This window comes from Dama dama, chromosome 29 (assembly GCF_033118175.1).
Source record: "Dama dama isolate Ldn47 chromosome 29, ASM3311817v1, whole genome shotgun sequence".
NCBI lineage: Eukaryota > Metazoa > Chordata > Mammalia > Artiodactyla > Cervidae > Dama > Dama dama.
The window spans coordinates 71,935,122-71,952,005 of record NC_083709.1 but is presented as its reverse complement, the minus strand read 5'-3'; the positions used below and the strand labels follow the sequence as shown (position 1 = coordinate 71,952,005).

General features: G+C 41.3%; 1 protein-coding gene across 1 annotated transcript in view; it reads right to left on the bottom strand.

Moving 5' to 3' along the window:
- The window catches only part of LOC133048439 (contactin-associated protein-like 3), a 225,642-nt gene that overhangs the window by 61,208 nt on the left and 147,550 nt on the right, over positions 1-16,884 (bottom strand). Inside the window, exon 12 of the mRNA XM_061132107.1 lies at positions 14,376-14,495. Coding sequence (XP_060988090.1) covers positions 14,376-14,495 — 120 coding nt within the window. The remainder of the gene's footprint in view (positions 1-14,375; positions 14,496-16,884) is intronic.

Genomic DNA, 16,884 nt, shown 5'->3' with positions numbered 1-16,884 from the left:
AGCAACCTGTTCAATGGACGGCACTAAAAAACACAGTGCCTGGGAATCCACTATTCCTAGCAGTGACCATAGTTACACGAAAGCCTGTTGGAAAATCCTCACATATTTCTGTTACACTGATTACCTACATTTTCAAAGAGATTTAAAAAACAATGCGCACTCCATAATGTTTATAACAGAAGAAAAACAGCTTGACTTCTTTTGTCTTCCCCCCTAATATACATCCCACCATAAATACCTCCCCCAAACATACCTCCCACCATAAACACCCCCCCAAACATACCTCCCACCATAAACACCCCCCCAAACATACCTCCCACCATAAACATCCCCCTAAACATACCTCCCACCATAAACACCTCCCCCAAACAGACCTCCCACCATAAACACCACCCCCAAAAATACCTCCCACCATAAACACCCCCCCAACCATACCTCACACCATAAACACCCCCCCAAACACACCTCCCACCATAAACACCCCCCCAAAGATACCTCCCATCATAAACATCCCCCTAAACATACCTCCCACCATAAACACCTCCCCCAAACATACCTCCAACCATAAACACGCCTCCCAAAAATACCTCCCACCATAAACACCCCCCCAAACATACCTCCCACCATAAACACCCCCCCAAACATACCTCCCACCATAAACACCCCCCCAAACATACCTCCCACCATAAACACCCCCGCAAACATACCTCCCACCATAAACACCCCCACAAACATACCTCCCACCATAAACACCCCCACAAACATACCTCCCACCATAAACATCCCCCTAAACATACCTCCCACCGTAAACACCTCCCCCAAACGTACCTCCCACCATAAACACCCCCCCAAACATACCTCCCACCATAAACACCCCCCCAAACATACCTCCCACCGTAAACACCCCCCCCAAACATACCTCCCACCGTAAACACCTCCCCCAAACGTACCTCCCACCATAAACACCCCCCCAAACACACCTCCCACCATAAACACCCCCACAAACACACCTCCCACCATAAACAGCTCCCCCAAACATACCTCCCACCATAAACACCCCCCCAAACATACCTCCCACCATAAACACCCCCCCAAACATACCTCCCACCATAACCGTGTAGAACCTCCCACAGTATAGAGGGCCGTGGCTCAGTGGCTAAAAGGCTGAGGTCAAGCTACCTTGATTCAACTATCTCTATAATGTCATTTAACTTTCTCTGTAATATGTATGTGATAAATGATCAGTCTGCAGACAAACTTTCTATACTACAGAGCAGGAAGCAGTCTTATTGAGTTTATATTATTTCTTAATAATTAATACATGAGTATAAGAGCAAAAAATCAAAACAATAATACAAAGAATTCACTTAGGGGTCCCCACAGGTCCCTGTCCCTTTCCTAGCCTGGGGATGTGGATCTGGGAAAAACCTAAGAGCTGTGCTGGTGCTCACAAACGCTTAACACATGAAATACATAGGGGGACTCAGGGGAGAGAACCCCAAGGGCCATGGGAAAAACTCTGGTTCAAAGCTTATGGGAAAAAGCATCATAAATATGCAAAACTTAGCAAGAACAGGAACAAACTGTGAGTCAGCATGACCAATGCTGACTCAATTAAAAAAGACCTAGTGGATCACCCACCTATCTGCTCACTAGAGGGGGCTGTGAGTGTTCCCATGGCAACTTGAAATCCATAGATTTTGTTTCCTCCTTAATCATGTTTTCATGAGACATTTTACATTTCAACATTTTCCTGGAAAATTACTTAAGTGGGTCTGGTATTATTTTTGGTAATTACCTACTCCCATTCACCCCCAGGGTTTCTTCCATCAAACGAGATGAAGATTCAGGGAGTCGTGCAGAAGACTGTATTAGGCTTGGGAGTGCATCAGTTCCAGTGCCACTGCGTCATTTATTTTCATGGCTTAGGGCACAAAGAAAAATGATGTGCCTGAATGGTTCATATAGGCTAGTGGTCAGTATGATAGATTTACGGTCTTGCATGGCTAAGGTATCATAATAGAAATCTTTCAAATGGAGAGAAGGGAACAGTTGAAAAGAACCTTAAAACTGCTCTTCTGAAAAATACTTTAAATGACTGCTCTTTCTAGAATTATTATTTAAAAGACCCCAACAATGACACATTATATTTCTCTAATATTCCACAACATATTATTTTCATAGATTTCAAAACCATGAACCTTTGACAAGCCACATAACCTTAATTTTCAAGCACAAGGAGACAGACTAATGAATGAAGTGACCAGCATGATGGAAAAATTGTTGTTCAGTCACTAAGTTGTGTACAACTCTTTTTGACCCCAAGGACTGCAACATGCTAGGTTCCTCTGTCCACCACTATCTCCTGGAGTTTGCTCAACTTAGCTGTTATACAAGGTAGTCTGAAGCACAATTTTGGATCTGAAGCAATTAATTTTGGTGGTGGTGGTGGTTTATTCGCTAAGTTGTGCCCGACTCTTGTGACCCCAGGGACTGTAGCCTGCCAGGCTCCTCTGTCCATGGGGTTCTCCAGGCAAGAATACTGGAGTGGGTTGCCATTTCCTTCTCCAGGGGATCTTCCTGACCCAGGGATCGAACCCTGGTTTCCCGCATTGCAGGCAGACGCTTTATCGACTGAGCTACTTTTTAATTGCGGGCAAATTTAAACACGAATTGTGACCCTTTCAGGACATGCTAATCGAACTCAGTGGGGTCTTCCTCTGCAGGAGCAGGGAGACCATTGGTGGCACCTCGTCAACCATTTTGCTGGGACAAAGGAACCTAGCCAAGTTAATTTGCTGGTTTGGTTTGATATTTCATAATAATCACACTGACTTGCCATATCATACATTATCCTTCAGTTTGATTTATTTTTTCTTTTTGCCAAGTTATATTCACTTTGCAATTGGCAACACTTCTTACACTTTATAATAGACCTCTGGACTATACAAGGAGTCTTTTATAGCAAAACAATCAGTTGTGAAAAAAGAACCAGCTCTTTATTTTACACATTCAGGTAAATATACATTGAAAGCATATCTGCTATACTCATTTCCATTTCTCTGAGACGCAGACATAAAATAGGGCTTCATTATGAAAAATCTGATGCCTTTATAGTTGGTGAGTTCATCGCTCGTGATCTGGAAATTGACCTCAAAGAAAATGAAGGTAAAAATTCCTCCTCCCACAGATGCCTGAGATGAAGTTCAATTTGTGTCCAGTCAGTTCAGTCGCTCAGTCATGTGTGACTCTTTGGGACCCTGTGGACTGCAGCATGCCAGGCTTCCCTGTTCATCACCAACTCCCGGAGCTTGCTCAAACTCAGGTCCAATGAGTTGGTGATGCCATCCAAGCATCTCATCCTCTGTCATTCCCTTCTCCTGCCTTCAGTCTTTCCCAGCCGTAGGGTCTTTTCCAGTGAGTCAGTTCACTGCTTGAATCAAGTGGCCAAAGTACTGAGGTTTCAGCTTCAGCATCAGTCCTCTCAATGAATATTCAGGACTGATTTCCTTTAGGATGGACTGGTTGGATCTCCTTGCAGTCCAAGGGACTCTCAAGAGTCTTCTTCAACACCACAGTTCAAAAGCATCTATTCTTTGGTGCTCAGCTTTCTTTATAGTCCAACTCTCACATCCATACATGACTACTGGAAACACCATAGCTTCAACTAGATGGACCTTTGTTGGCAAAGTAATGTCTCTGCTTTTAAATATGCTGTCTAGGTTTGTCATAGCTTTTCTTCCAATGAGCAAGCTCCTTTTCATTTCATGGCTGCAATCACCATCTGCAGTGATTTTGGAGCCCAAGAATATAAAGTCTGTCACTGTTTCCATTGTTTCCCCATCCATTTGCCAGGAAATGATGGAACTGGATGCCATGATCTTAGTTTTTTGAATGTTGAGTTTTAAGCCAGCCTTTTCATTCTCCTCTTTCTCTTTCATCAAGAGGCTCTTTAGTTCCTCTTCACTTTCTGCCATAAAGGGGGTATCATTTGCATATCTGAGGTTATTGATATTTCTCCTGGCAATCTTGATTCCAGCTTGTGCTTCATCCAGCCCAGCATTTTGCATATGTGTCCAAGAAGAACGTTTTTGGAAATTAAGCCAGCTGCCTTTGTTTCTTCTGATGAGAAGAGGGTACATGTTCTGAGAAGACTGAGAAGGCAAAATGCCAGATGATTTAATTTGTCACATCTATCTCCAGGTAAAGCTAGTTAAGAAGATGCAAACAAGATGATAAATAAGGATAGACAGATGTAAATACTAGCAGCCATTCCTGAACCCATAAAGATAATCTGAATATTACAATAGAGAAATATCAATAACCTTAGATATGCAGATGATACCACCCAATGGCAGAAAGTGAGGAAGAACTAGAGTCTCTTGATGAACAGAAAGGACAGCAAGAGATCAAACCAATCACTCCTAAAGGAAATCCATGAATATTCATTAGAAGGACTGATGCTGAAGCTGAAGCTCCAATACTTTGGTCACCAGATGTGAAGAACGGACTCACTGGGAAAGACCCTGATGCTGGGAAAGACTGAAGGCAGGGGGACAAGGGGATGATGGAGGATGAGATGGTTGCATGGCATTACCAACTCAATAGACATGAATTTGAGCAAACTCAGGGAGATTGTGATGCATAGGGAAGCCTGGCCTGCTGCAGTCCATGGGGTTGCAAAGAGTCAGACACGACTTAGCAACTGAACAAGAACAACAATAGAGACCCAAGACAGCCTTCTCAGAAACTGTGTTACTATACAGAGAGAAATATCATTACAACTAGCTTTCACTTTTTATTCACCTCAACCCTCTTGCCACACAGATAAGGAAATGGAGGTCTAGAAAAACTCACTTGCAAAACTAAATTCATAAACTATGGAATTTAGCCACACATTTTGAAGTAATATGGTGTAAGTCACTGAGCTTTCTGAGTAAACTTCTTAAAGAGTGCTAAGGTCTATAATTTTCCCAGACAGTCTTACTCACCTGAGCCCTCTCCTATATTTGCAATGAAAATAGAACTGGATCCTGGTCATTTATGTGCTCATAAGGCCAATAAAGGCCAAGTCCACTGTTCCAGATGTTCGGAGGGTGTCCTGAGGAAGATGATGGTCAGCTTTCACTTGGCCCTGCCCTAGATTGCAGAGGCCCTGGTCCCTGCCATGTCATCTGCTTGTCAAAGCTGAGGATAACTGGTGTGTGCATTTTACTGAAGGGAAGTGATGACATCGCCTTAGATGTCTTCTAAAGAGACAGCTGCCAGGCCCTGGGGGGCCCAGAGATGGCATTCATCCTGGCCCCACATCTCAGGTCCCTCCTGATAAATATTTATAGGAGCATCCTCATAAGGGTTGCCTTTCTTGCCATAATTTTGGGGCCTTGAGGCTTTTCTGACTTACTTTAATATTTTGAACACAAGAAGATGCTATAGGATACACCTTGATAGCTTCAACGGAATGTAGCTACCTCACAGCCTTCCTTCTTGGGATTTCAGAGATGATGCTTTCACTTACGAGGTCATGCTGAATGTGTGTCTGCTCACTCATAAGGGCAGACATCTGCTACTTAACAAGAATGGATGTTTACTCAACATGACGGACCTTGTCTTCAGGCAGTACATATACATGCCTGGCCCCATACCCGGAACCTCCTAGGAGCTCAGTTATTGGAAGATGTCAGTGCCTCCCTCTGTGTGTCGGCCCATCATACAGCTCCAGAGCAAACTGATTTTCTCAGAGAGCACATTATATAATTCATTCACAAAATTAGATACAGACAGAGTACAGGGTCATGGTCAATAAGAGATGTGGGTTATAATCTATGGTCTTATTCATTCACTAAGTCATGTCTGCCTCTTTGCAACCCCACGGACTGTAGCCCACCAGCCTCCTCTGTCCAGGGGGCTTTCCAAGCAAGAATACTGGAGTGGGTTGCTATTTTCTTTTCCAGGGAATCTTCTTGACCCAGGGATCGAACTTGCAGCCCCTGCTGTATCTCTTGCATTGCAGGAGGATTCTTTATTGCTGAGCCACAGGGGAGGAATGGTCTTAGAAAAGTAAAAAAAAATCTCTGAGCCTCCAATTCCATATTTAGTAAATGCTGAAGACCAAGTGCTATTGTTATAGCCACCTTTGAATGCTAAGGCAGTGAACCAGGCATTTTCTGGCCTAGCTGCTCTCTGAGCATCTATATTTTTATTGTTCATCCAGACCATTCACAATGTCCACCCATAAGGTTGGGGCAGACTGCATGGCTGTCAGAAAAGCAGGAAAATAAGCTTCCCTGAAGCATTTGTTTTTTTACCCTTGGGCACAATGACTGGACCTGCCCCAGAAATTCTGCGTCGCCAACCACACCTTGCTGCATGTTTTACGAGCTACCTTTAGAAGTGTCAAGAGGCAGGTCAGAATAACGTCTCCCCAGTGGAGGTAGAAAAGAGTTCTTTCCAGGCAAAAGCCAGTATAAAAGAAATGCAGGTTCACTATGTATGATAATCATCAAAGTGCAGCTCTTCTTTCATTTTCCTTAAAAATTCCAACATTTAAACTTTAAAGAATTTTTTGTAAGAAACACTAGTTCCAAACAAAACTTGCCACATGTAATGAATGCACAATAATGCTATGCTTCCTGCCAACCTCAATTTTCAAGAGCAAAGCAGAGAACAATGAAATCCCAACTCTTTACAAGCAAAGAAAATGTATGTTGCAGCAACTGTGCCTTTACTCATGAAAGAGCTCTCCGGTCTATGCTTACCGCCTCTTTTTGACAAATTTCCAGCAAGCGCTGATATCTACTTAAAATAGCAAATGTAGAACTTATGATGTTCATAACGTTGTTAGTGAATTAACACCTATCTCACTCATCTGAAGGTCTATGAGAACAGTTAATTTCCCTTTCATTTCTCACATATAGCTTAGTGCCTGCAAGTTCATAGTATAAAGTGTGTGTGATTGAATGAATGCATGAACTGAACGGATAACTGAAAAGGGAGCTGTTTGGATATGCCGACAGGAAGCCTAGAAAAAGAGAGAAGAAAGGAAGAAGATCTATACTAACAAATAAACGTTAAACACATAGTGATGTGGGGCTACACCCAGCCTATAGAGGACTTAAAAAAATAGCTTGGCAGAATCCCCTCTCTTTACTGCTTACATCTCTTATAAGCATTCTTATATTAATAAATCTACTTCTCACCCCCCAGAAACAGCTTGTGTTGTGTGTAAGACAACTGGACTGACTGCCCTTTGCTAAACCACCGTGCTGGGGACCTGACACAATTTCTGACACAGGAAAATGGCTGTTGAAGAAACACAACTGCAGATATTTTAACCTCAAACTCCTAATTTATACCCTCCTTTCACCTTTGGTAACCACAATTTTCTTTCCCATGTCTGTGAGTCTATTTATATTTTGTACATAAGTTCATTTGTATCATTTTTTAGATTCAAAATATACATACTACAAACCTAGACAGTGTATTAAAAAGCAGAGACATTACTTTTCCAACAAAGGTCTGGACAGTCAAAGCTATGGTTTTACCAGTGGTCATGTACAGATGTGAGAGCTGGACCATAAAGAAGGCTGAGCACTGAAGAAGTGATGCTTTTGAACTGTGGTGCTGGAAAAGACTCTTGAGAGTCCTTTGGACAGCAAGATCAAACCAGTCAATCCTAAAGGAAATCAGCCCTGAATATTCATTGGAAAGACTGATGCTGAAGCTCCAATACTCTGGCCACCTAAAGCAAAGAACCGACTCATTGGAAAAGACCCTGATGCTGGGAAAAATTGAGGGCAGGAGGAGAAGGGGAAGACACAGGATGAGATGGTTGGATGGCATCATCAACTCAATGGACATGAGTTTGAGCAAACTCCAGGAGATAGTGAAGGACAGGGAAGCCTGGCATACTGCAGTCCATGGGTTTGCAAAAAGTTGGACACAACTAGGCAACTGAACCAACAACAAAATACACACTATTACTATATATAAAATAGATAATCAACAAGGACCTACTATACAACACAGGGAACTATATTCAATATTTTGTAAAACCTATAAGCGGAAAAAATCTGAAAAAATATATACATTTGTCGGTTCTACTAAATCATTTTGTAGTACACCTGAAATTAACACAACGTGTAATCAACTATGTCTCAATAAGAAAAGAAACACAGCTGCTTGGTTTGCATGAAGGTGATAATAATGAGCAAAAAGTGCTGCATTACTAATTGGTTAGTCAATAAATTAAGATCTGAAGGGGGAATGGTCAGGGAGGCAACAGACCCAGTCCTCAGCTTGTTCATTAAGCCTCCAGGGATTCTTATGGACCAGAAGTTGAGCCACTGCTCTGACCGTAACCTATTTGCTTCCAGCAACAATCGTTCTCACAGTGCGCTGTCTGAGACCCGGCTTCTGAGCCTCATGACTGTGATGTTATAACAGTAAACAACTACCTGGGGCTTCTCTGGTGGCTTGGTTTGTAAAGAATCCGTCTGCCATGTGGGAGATAAAGGTTCGATCCCTGCACTGGGAAGAGCCCCTGGAGAAGCAATGGCTACCCACTCCAGTGTTCCTGTCTGGAGAATCCCATGGACAGAGGAGCCGGGAGGGCTACAGTCATGGGGTCAAAGCGAGTTAGACCAACTGAGCGACTAATGCTAACACCCTGCGTACAGTATGGACACAAACATCTCCATCTCAGTGGGGAGAGATACTGACCTTCCTCATCTTGTCATCCAAGAAATTATGTTCTGTTCCTTCTGTTTAGAAAGGGAATAGACCCATCAACAAATTTCACAAGCAGTCCATTCAAAATAGTTTCATTTTTTGTCTTGTTTTGGATGTCTCAGTACTAAAGGTACTAAAAAAGACTTGCAGAGTGTCTTTTTGTAGGACTTTTTGTAGGTCCTAGGACTACATTTCTGAAGGCTATTACCAAGGATTTAATTTTAATCATTGGTTTAGATTTTTGTTTTGGTTATATTTTTAAAAGTGTTAGTACTTGTTTTTTTGAATAATTAAAGAATGTTTAATTGTCCACAGGCACTGCAGCCTTATGGAGAAGGAGAAATTATTATTGTGTAATTATTTTCAGGTTGGAAGAACAGAATCAGGACCCTAAGATCATTCCTCTATCAATACAAAGACTTTGAGGGAAACTCACATGACCCCTGGATCAGTAAGAACTACTTAGCTATGTGTGTGTGCGTGGTCAGTAGTGTCCAACTCTCTGTGATCCCATGGACTGTAGCCCACCAGGCTCCTCTGTCCAAGGGACTCTCCAGGCAAGAATATTGGAGTGGGTTGCCACTTTCTACTCCAGGGGATTTTCCAGACCCAGGGATCTAACCCAAGTCTCCTGCATTGGCAGGCAGATTCTTTACCACTGAGCTATAACCCTGGCTCGTTCCTTAGGTTTTCTCCAGGACCCATCTGGATTTTTTAATTTTTCAGTTAAATATTTTGTTGCCTAGCTGTTGGAGGCAGTCACTGGTCATTTGGCCTGCATGTCTTCAGCATTCTGCTTTCTTTACAGCTTTGGGTTTTATAAAAATCCTTGGCATTTAATATTATTTGGAAATCTTCACTGAAATATTTAACTCCTGCACTCCATCTCCATGACCCATTTGATGCTCCACCTTAATTGCAATTATAGAACCCTTAGAACATTAATCTTTTCATGTAAAACAAGACTATACTAATTTCAGGAGTTTTAGATAAGAGTTAGGAAACCACAAACTTCTCTAAAAAACTCAATTATGCAAAAGTCATAGTGAAACAATAATTTGGACTTAATGTTTGTTTATTTGCAATGTAAGATAAAGGCATAGTTACTAAGTATGCTTTAATAATAGACATTTACATATCAATGTAAATCATTAAATTATTATCAATTATTTTCATGAACACACACACAACACATACACCTTAGAGCTCTTAAAACTTTCCAAGATTAAGTTAGAGTAATTAGAAAATATTTACTTTAGAGAACTAATGTCTTAGACTTTATCTTAATACATCTGAACAATTCTTGTTGCATTTTAACAAATCATAACCACAAGGATTCAGTGATGGATCAGGCAACCTACATTAATAGGAACAACATAATAATTGCTTGGACTGTGAAATGAATAGTGGCACCAAAATTTTACATCTCCATTAGCTTTATTTCTCCATTGTGTGGTGCCCTTTACTCCCTTTCCATTTTAATTTTTTGAAGATAGAGGAGGCTGTGCTCACTGAAATCAAAGCTCCTCAGCTTCACGACAGTGGTTTCTAAACCCGTGTGCAAATAAGCATCTCTGGGCTGGGCTGTGTTCAGTCGTGTCTGACTCTTTGTGACCCCGTGGACTGTAGCCTCCCAGGCTCCTCTGTCTATGGGATTCTCCAGCCAAGAATACTGGAGTGAACTGCCATGCCCTCCTCTAGGGGATCGTCCCGACCCAGGGATCAAACCCACATCTCTTCTGTCTCCTGCCTTGGCAAGCCGGTTCTCTAGCCTACTGCCACCTGGGAAGCCCTGAGCATCTGTAGAGAAGCTTACTAATAACAACACAGCCTTTCCTGGATGCTGCCACAGGGTCCTTCTGCAGAAAGCAGAGCTCCCCTAAGGGGACAAACATGTAGGGACCTGGAAAAGCCTCATCCTGCTGGACAGTGTCCACTAGTGACAGTAAAGCAAATGACAGCTGGCCGGTCAGGCTGATTTGTAAAGTCACAGTCCAAACTATATTTTTAAAGGTTTGTATTGCCAAGGATATTATAACCACCCAGTAGGCTTTAAGAAGATATATTACACTTGTTTTAATAAACAAGAGATCCCTACTATCTAATTAAATGACCAACAGGCAAACCAAACTTCACATGCTCACAACTGGAATCCTGGTCTTCCATTAAAACATGGTCCTTCCCAAGAATTCTCCATCTCCATAAACAATAACTGCACCTTCCTTCCAAACACGGGAGCCCTGCCTGTTGCCTCTCTTTCTCTCTGTCCATATCTGGTCCAGTGGTTCTAAAGCAATCTTTCTATCCTCCTCCTCTCTCCTACCCTGCTCCCCACCATCACCACCATCTTGGCTAAATTACTAGAGCAAAGTCCTAACTGGTCTCCTTGCCTCGCCTTGGTGCACCATGATGGTTAAAGGTCCTAACTGTGTGGAATCTGGACCAGCTCCTTTCCAGCCACATGACTTGAGGGAAGGCCACATCCTGGTCCTCCCGCCCGGGCCAGTCCCACAGGCCAGGCTCCCTGTGGCTGGAGGCCTCCTGCCCTCGTCTCCCCCCTCCCCCAAAGGCTCCACCTCCTATCTCAGTGCTGCTGCTTTGATGTGATAAGTGCAAATGTCAACTTTCCAACTGAGTCCTTTCCTGATCTATTTAAAACTGTAACCCGTCCTTCTGCGGTCTGTGCCCCACTCCCCGCTTTGTTCTGCTTCACAGCAACCATTGCCTTATAACGTGCCACGTATTTGATTCGCTTCTGTCAAGGGTTTGGCTCCCCACCCGAAAAAGCGCCCCCACCCATGGGAGGGAGGTGTTCAGATTCACAGTCTGTTATGACCCCAGCTGTGTCGGCTCAGGGCAGGCGCTGAGTACACGTGTTCAATGTTGTCAGACGTTTTCTTACAACTTTTAAGTTTTGTGCCTTAACTTGGACATTTCTTCACATCACCCTGGGAAAGGGAATGATTCATGTCCTTGGCAGACAGTTTTCAAGGCCATCATGTATATAAATTAATCAAGATGGGTAATCAGTAGATTTTACCTTTTCCTTCCCTTATTCAGAGGTTCTTTCTTATCTCTAGGGTAAGAAAAACATGCTTATATATCATCAAGTATTATCCTAAGTTAATTGAAATCAAAAGCTGAGCATCTGTTCTTACTGTCCCTTTGCATTTTGATAACTATTCTCGTCTACGGTGGTAGGACCTAGGTTCACTCTGAAGAGGTAACAGCAATTGCAGGGAATCAAAATGTATCAGCTATTGCAGCAATCAGTATCAAAACAGAACACCTTTCAGATAGTTACACATTCCAAATGCGTTTTAGAAATATGCACAATGAAAGCTTCATGGCAAAGCTTAGATCATGTGTTCACTATGATGATTAAAATGTTTTTCTTCTATTACAACCATAAACTGGAGAAGATCAGGCAATCAGCTCTCAGTTATTCTTCTTGGCAGACTTATAAACTTGACCTCAGCCTTACCAAGCCTGCCAACAGTTAATTATCAACAAATACCTTTGAAACTTTACCCATCTGGGAACATGCTATTTGGGATTATTTCCACCTTTCTATGACTCTTAGAATTTTTCAGTGTATATGGAACTCTGTTCATAGGATTAACCCAACATAATATATATGAAAATCTTTAACATGCCCTAGACTTTTGTGATAATTAAGAACCTAATTGATATAAAGGAAATGTATTATTGGGATGCTATCTTCTTTATTTAGCTTTCTTTGTTCTTGGCATTCACTTGAGTCATGGTAATGAAAGCAAATCAAAGCAGAAATTGAATCACTTGAAGGTTATAAACCACTGGAGTCCAGTATATCTAGAAAGGTCCCCTGGGCCGTTTCCCTACATATTTCACTGATCACATATCTTTCAGTAAAAGTAAGTTGATGTATTTAACTCTATCATCACACTGCAATATTCTGGTCAGTATATATGATAAAATATTTGCCCAAAAGCCCCAAACAGCCATGTGAGACCAGTGCAATGCCCTGGGAGTTCCTGCATCTTCTGTAACAACTTCGGGGGTGGTTTTGGGACTGGAATACATATTTAACTGAATTTAGATCAGATCATATATTAACCACTGCCAAAAATGCTTAGATTTTTTCATGTGTGAAATGACAATAGGTATTGGTATAGAAACCACATTAGGATTGCAAGCTATTTACAAACCATCATTATACGTTTACCCATAAATAATTTCCTCCTTGTGAGATCTGCAACCCTTCCCGAGTGATGTGGAGCCATAACAACAGAGAAACCAAACTATAACTAATTTATAGTTACATACGAACCATCTATAGTTGGTTTTTTTCTGATAATTATCTCAGAATTTGCTCTCAAATTCTGTGGTTGTTGAAGTATCTGTTAGGGCTACACTGCTACAGTAACAGAAAGTTTTCTAAAGGAGATTTGTCCTCTTTATTGGGCAAACCTTATATGAGCATGGAGAAAAATTTATGGGTACAGACACATACAGATACAGGTAGAGAAGAGGTATGAAAAATTTGTATCAGTTCCATCAGGGCAGTTGTCAATCATTGCAGTGGAAGTTTTGGTCCTTTGCGCTCCTGTACATTTGGCAGAGAGCTTAAATTAAAAAGTTTTAAAGAATTAAAGGCGTCATAAACACTATGTAATACACAAGTCCTTTAACACATATTAACAATCAGGTTTTTAAGGAAGATGAAATAGTGTTTATATAGTTGCACGTGAATAGTATTATTAGATGAAGTATATACACTTGGTGTGTGTGTTAGTCCTCAGCCACGTCTGACATTTTGTGACCCCATGGACTGTAGCCCTTCAGGCTCCTCTGTCCAGGGAATTTTCCAGGCAAGAAGACTGAAGTAGGTTTCCATTTCCTAATCCAGGGGATCTTCCTGACCCAGGGACTGAACCCAGGTCTCTTGTGTCTCCTGCATTGGCAGGTGGATTCTTCACCACCGTGCCACCTGGGAAGTCCATATACACTTTAGAAACATTTATTATTCCCTAGATAAACTCAGGGCTTCCCAGATGGCGCTAGTGGTAAAGAATCTGCCTGCCAACCCAGGAGACATAAGAGATGCAGGTTCAACCCCTGGGTCCAGAAGATCCCCTGGAGGAGGACATGACAACTCATTCCAGTATTCTTGCCTAGAGAATCCCACGGACAGAGGAGCCTGGTGGGCTACAGTCCGTAGGGTCACAAGGAGTCAGACAGGACTGAAGCGACTTAGCATGCATGCATGCAGATAAACTCACCTGATTACAGATTCAAAGGGATATAAATGGATATTTTCATAAATTTAAGAAGTGAACATTCTCCTAAGACTTTCGCACTTATTGTCATGAACTAAGAAATAAAGTTTACCCTTTTATGTTGTAGATTAATAAACAGCAATTTATTGCTAATTTTTGCATAAAGAAAGAACATTTCCAGGAAAATAATGACATAACTTTTAATTACCACCTCTTAACTATTTTAGAACATTACGTTTAATACTTCTTAGCAATCATATTACAATTACAATCAAAATGCACATTGAGTAAAGCTGCCACTCAGTAAACTGCTCACTGCACCTGGGTTTTCCTACACAGCAAGTTTCCACGTGAGTTTGTCATTAAAAAAGCTTATTAGCATACCTGTCATGTTGCAATATACCAGGGATGGTTCCAGAGGGCCACTTCCATCTGAGTCGATATAATAGAGCCCTGAAGAGTTTCCTCTGTGCCAGTGGGCTTCGCACGACTGCTCGTAGAGAGCTGCAGAGGACAGAGGTCTCAGACAGGAGCAACAGTGGGATGAATCCCTCCACGTTGCTAATTAAGTGATACTTTCCCCAGTGACACTCACTCTCACTCTGCCTTGCTCTCAGGGACGTTTTCTCTAGAGGAGTTTTTCCTGTTTCACTCGGGCAGCATAAAGATTCTCAGGCACAGAGTGAAAGGCTTTAGGAAGTATCACTATGGGACACGTGGATCTGAATACTTACGCTCTGGAAACACAGAATTCCTGTCAAAATCAGGGTAACTGGATTGACTCTAGTCTAATTCTTTGCTGTTTCAGAATATCTAAGAATCTGAAATGCATTGGCTTAATATCCCTAAATGATCTGTTATTATATAATAATCATGCTGTTTTTTTAAAAATTACTCAGTAATTATATTCTTCGTTTACTTAAGACAATTTCCACACGAAATGCATTTTTTTCAATGAAATGGATTTCACAAATCAGCAGCTCTACTTCATTCCATTTTTAAAGTTCATTTTGAAAAGAAGCTTCCTAAAATGCTTTGGAAATGATTATTCAAGAAAATCAAAATTCAAAGAAATATATATGAAAAGTCTCTTTGTAGTTTCAATTTATCCTAATTCATAAATGAATTTTCTATGTATACAATGAATGTTTTACAAGGCAAGTGATTAGCATCTGCATATGATGAACTCAATTATTATTCAGCATGCATTTAAATGAATGATCAATCGAGTAACAGCTCTCTTGCGCATCACCCTTTGCCTTGACAGGAAAAACCCTTTGAAAACCTGAAAAGCTGCTAATGGCTGCTGGGAGGGAAGTGTGGCACTAATTCTGGCACAGAGTTGGACTGGATCTTTAAGTCAGCTCTAAGGATCAAACCTGGCATCCACACAGAAAGACTCAGGTGGTAGTTAGACAAGATCCACAAACTAGAGTGATCCTAGGAGGATATGGCTTTATGCCATGCTATAATGACTGGATTATCTACATTCCTAACTTTGCCTATTTCAAATAATCAAGAAAAATCCTGGGAGAAGTTTAGGGGTTCTTGTTCTCTCATCTCAAAGAACAAGAATAAGAAGGGAATGCTTTTTGTCCAGAGATTCTATAAAGGAAAAAATCCTTTTATTAAATATGGCCAAGTTTCAAATGTATCAAGTTAGACTGCCCCCAAATCAATGGCATGGTTACCATCATTTACACTGGTGGACACAGAGACACTGATGGAAAAGCAATATGGACTGCTTTTCCACCATGCTTGCATTTCGGCCACTCACGTTGAGATTTCTATCATATATACACATGATTATACCACCTAGGAAAGTGTCCAGAGGGATACACATAGATTGATAACAGTGTCTGTGTTGTGTTGGGGCTGGAATTGCCTAGGAAAACAAGAGTAGTGGAGGAATGACTTAGGAGAAAACTTGCTTTAAACAAGAACATACACTTGTACTAATTGTGTACTTAGACTCCAAAATAATGGTCTTGTGTTCATTTACATTGATTTGGTAATATCTCATCTTCATGTGACTGATCAATTGCAGAATTCCAAGAAAGTCAATTCAATTATTAGACTAAATCATGGGCCACAAACAGAAAACCTTACATATGTGTAAGAGAATGTATAATATATATAAAATACATAATATATATCTGCTCGTTTTAAATCTTTATGCTTAGAGTTGTTTGGAATGATGTTTAGATCACAGTTAATGATAGCATTTAGCCATCACTCCTTAATCATTAATATTCAGTTGGTATCTGCTTCATATAAGTATGATGGAGAACACTCTAAGAAAGAGATTACCCTATTCCAAACTGTGACTCAGCCAAATCACTCAGCTTCAGGTTTCCCAGATGTCTGGGTCCTTTCAAATAAAGAGTTACCCTGGCAAATTCTTACTTGGCACTAGTATAGCAAATTGAGTCGCAGGTAGGATTGCCCTGGCTGAACTTGTTTAGGGGATATTTAGGGCATGAATCATCTCCCTTTGTCTTCCTCTGCAGAACCTTTGGTGGTAGGGGCTCAGGGTTCTCACCCCAATGCCTGCCTCCCTGGGATTCACTTCCCAAAAGGACAAATTTATGTCAATCCAGTTTCTGCCTTTCTTCCATATGTGGAAATAAAATTAAATAATTCACAGGGAAGAGTTCTTAACAGTGCAATATATACTCCCAGTAGGAGGGACTGATGTGGTGAGATGAGTGAATTTTCATATCATGCTGTCTCTCTCTGAAGACCAACAGGGAGGGGTGCTATGAGAGAAGGGTCAGTAATGAAAAGGAAATAAGGAAAACAATAAAACAAAAGCTTAAACAACAGCCAATAATTAGAAAACCAAGGACATTTCAGGGCTTTCTGTCATAAGTTGCTTGTAGATAATGGATTA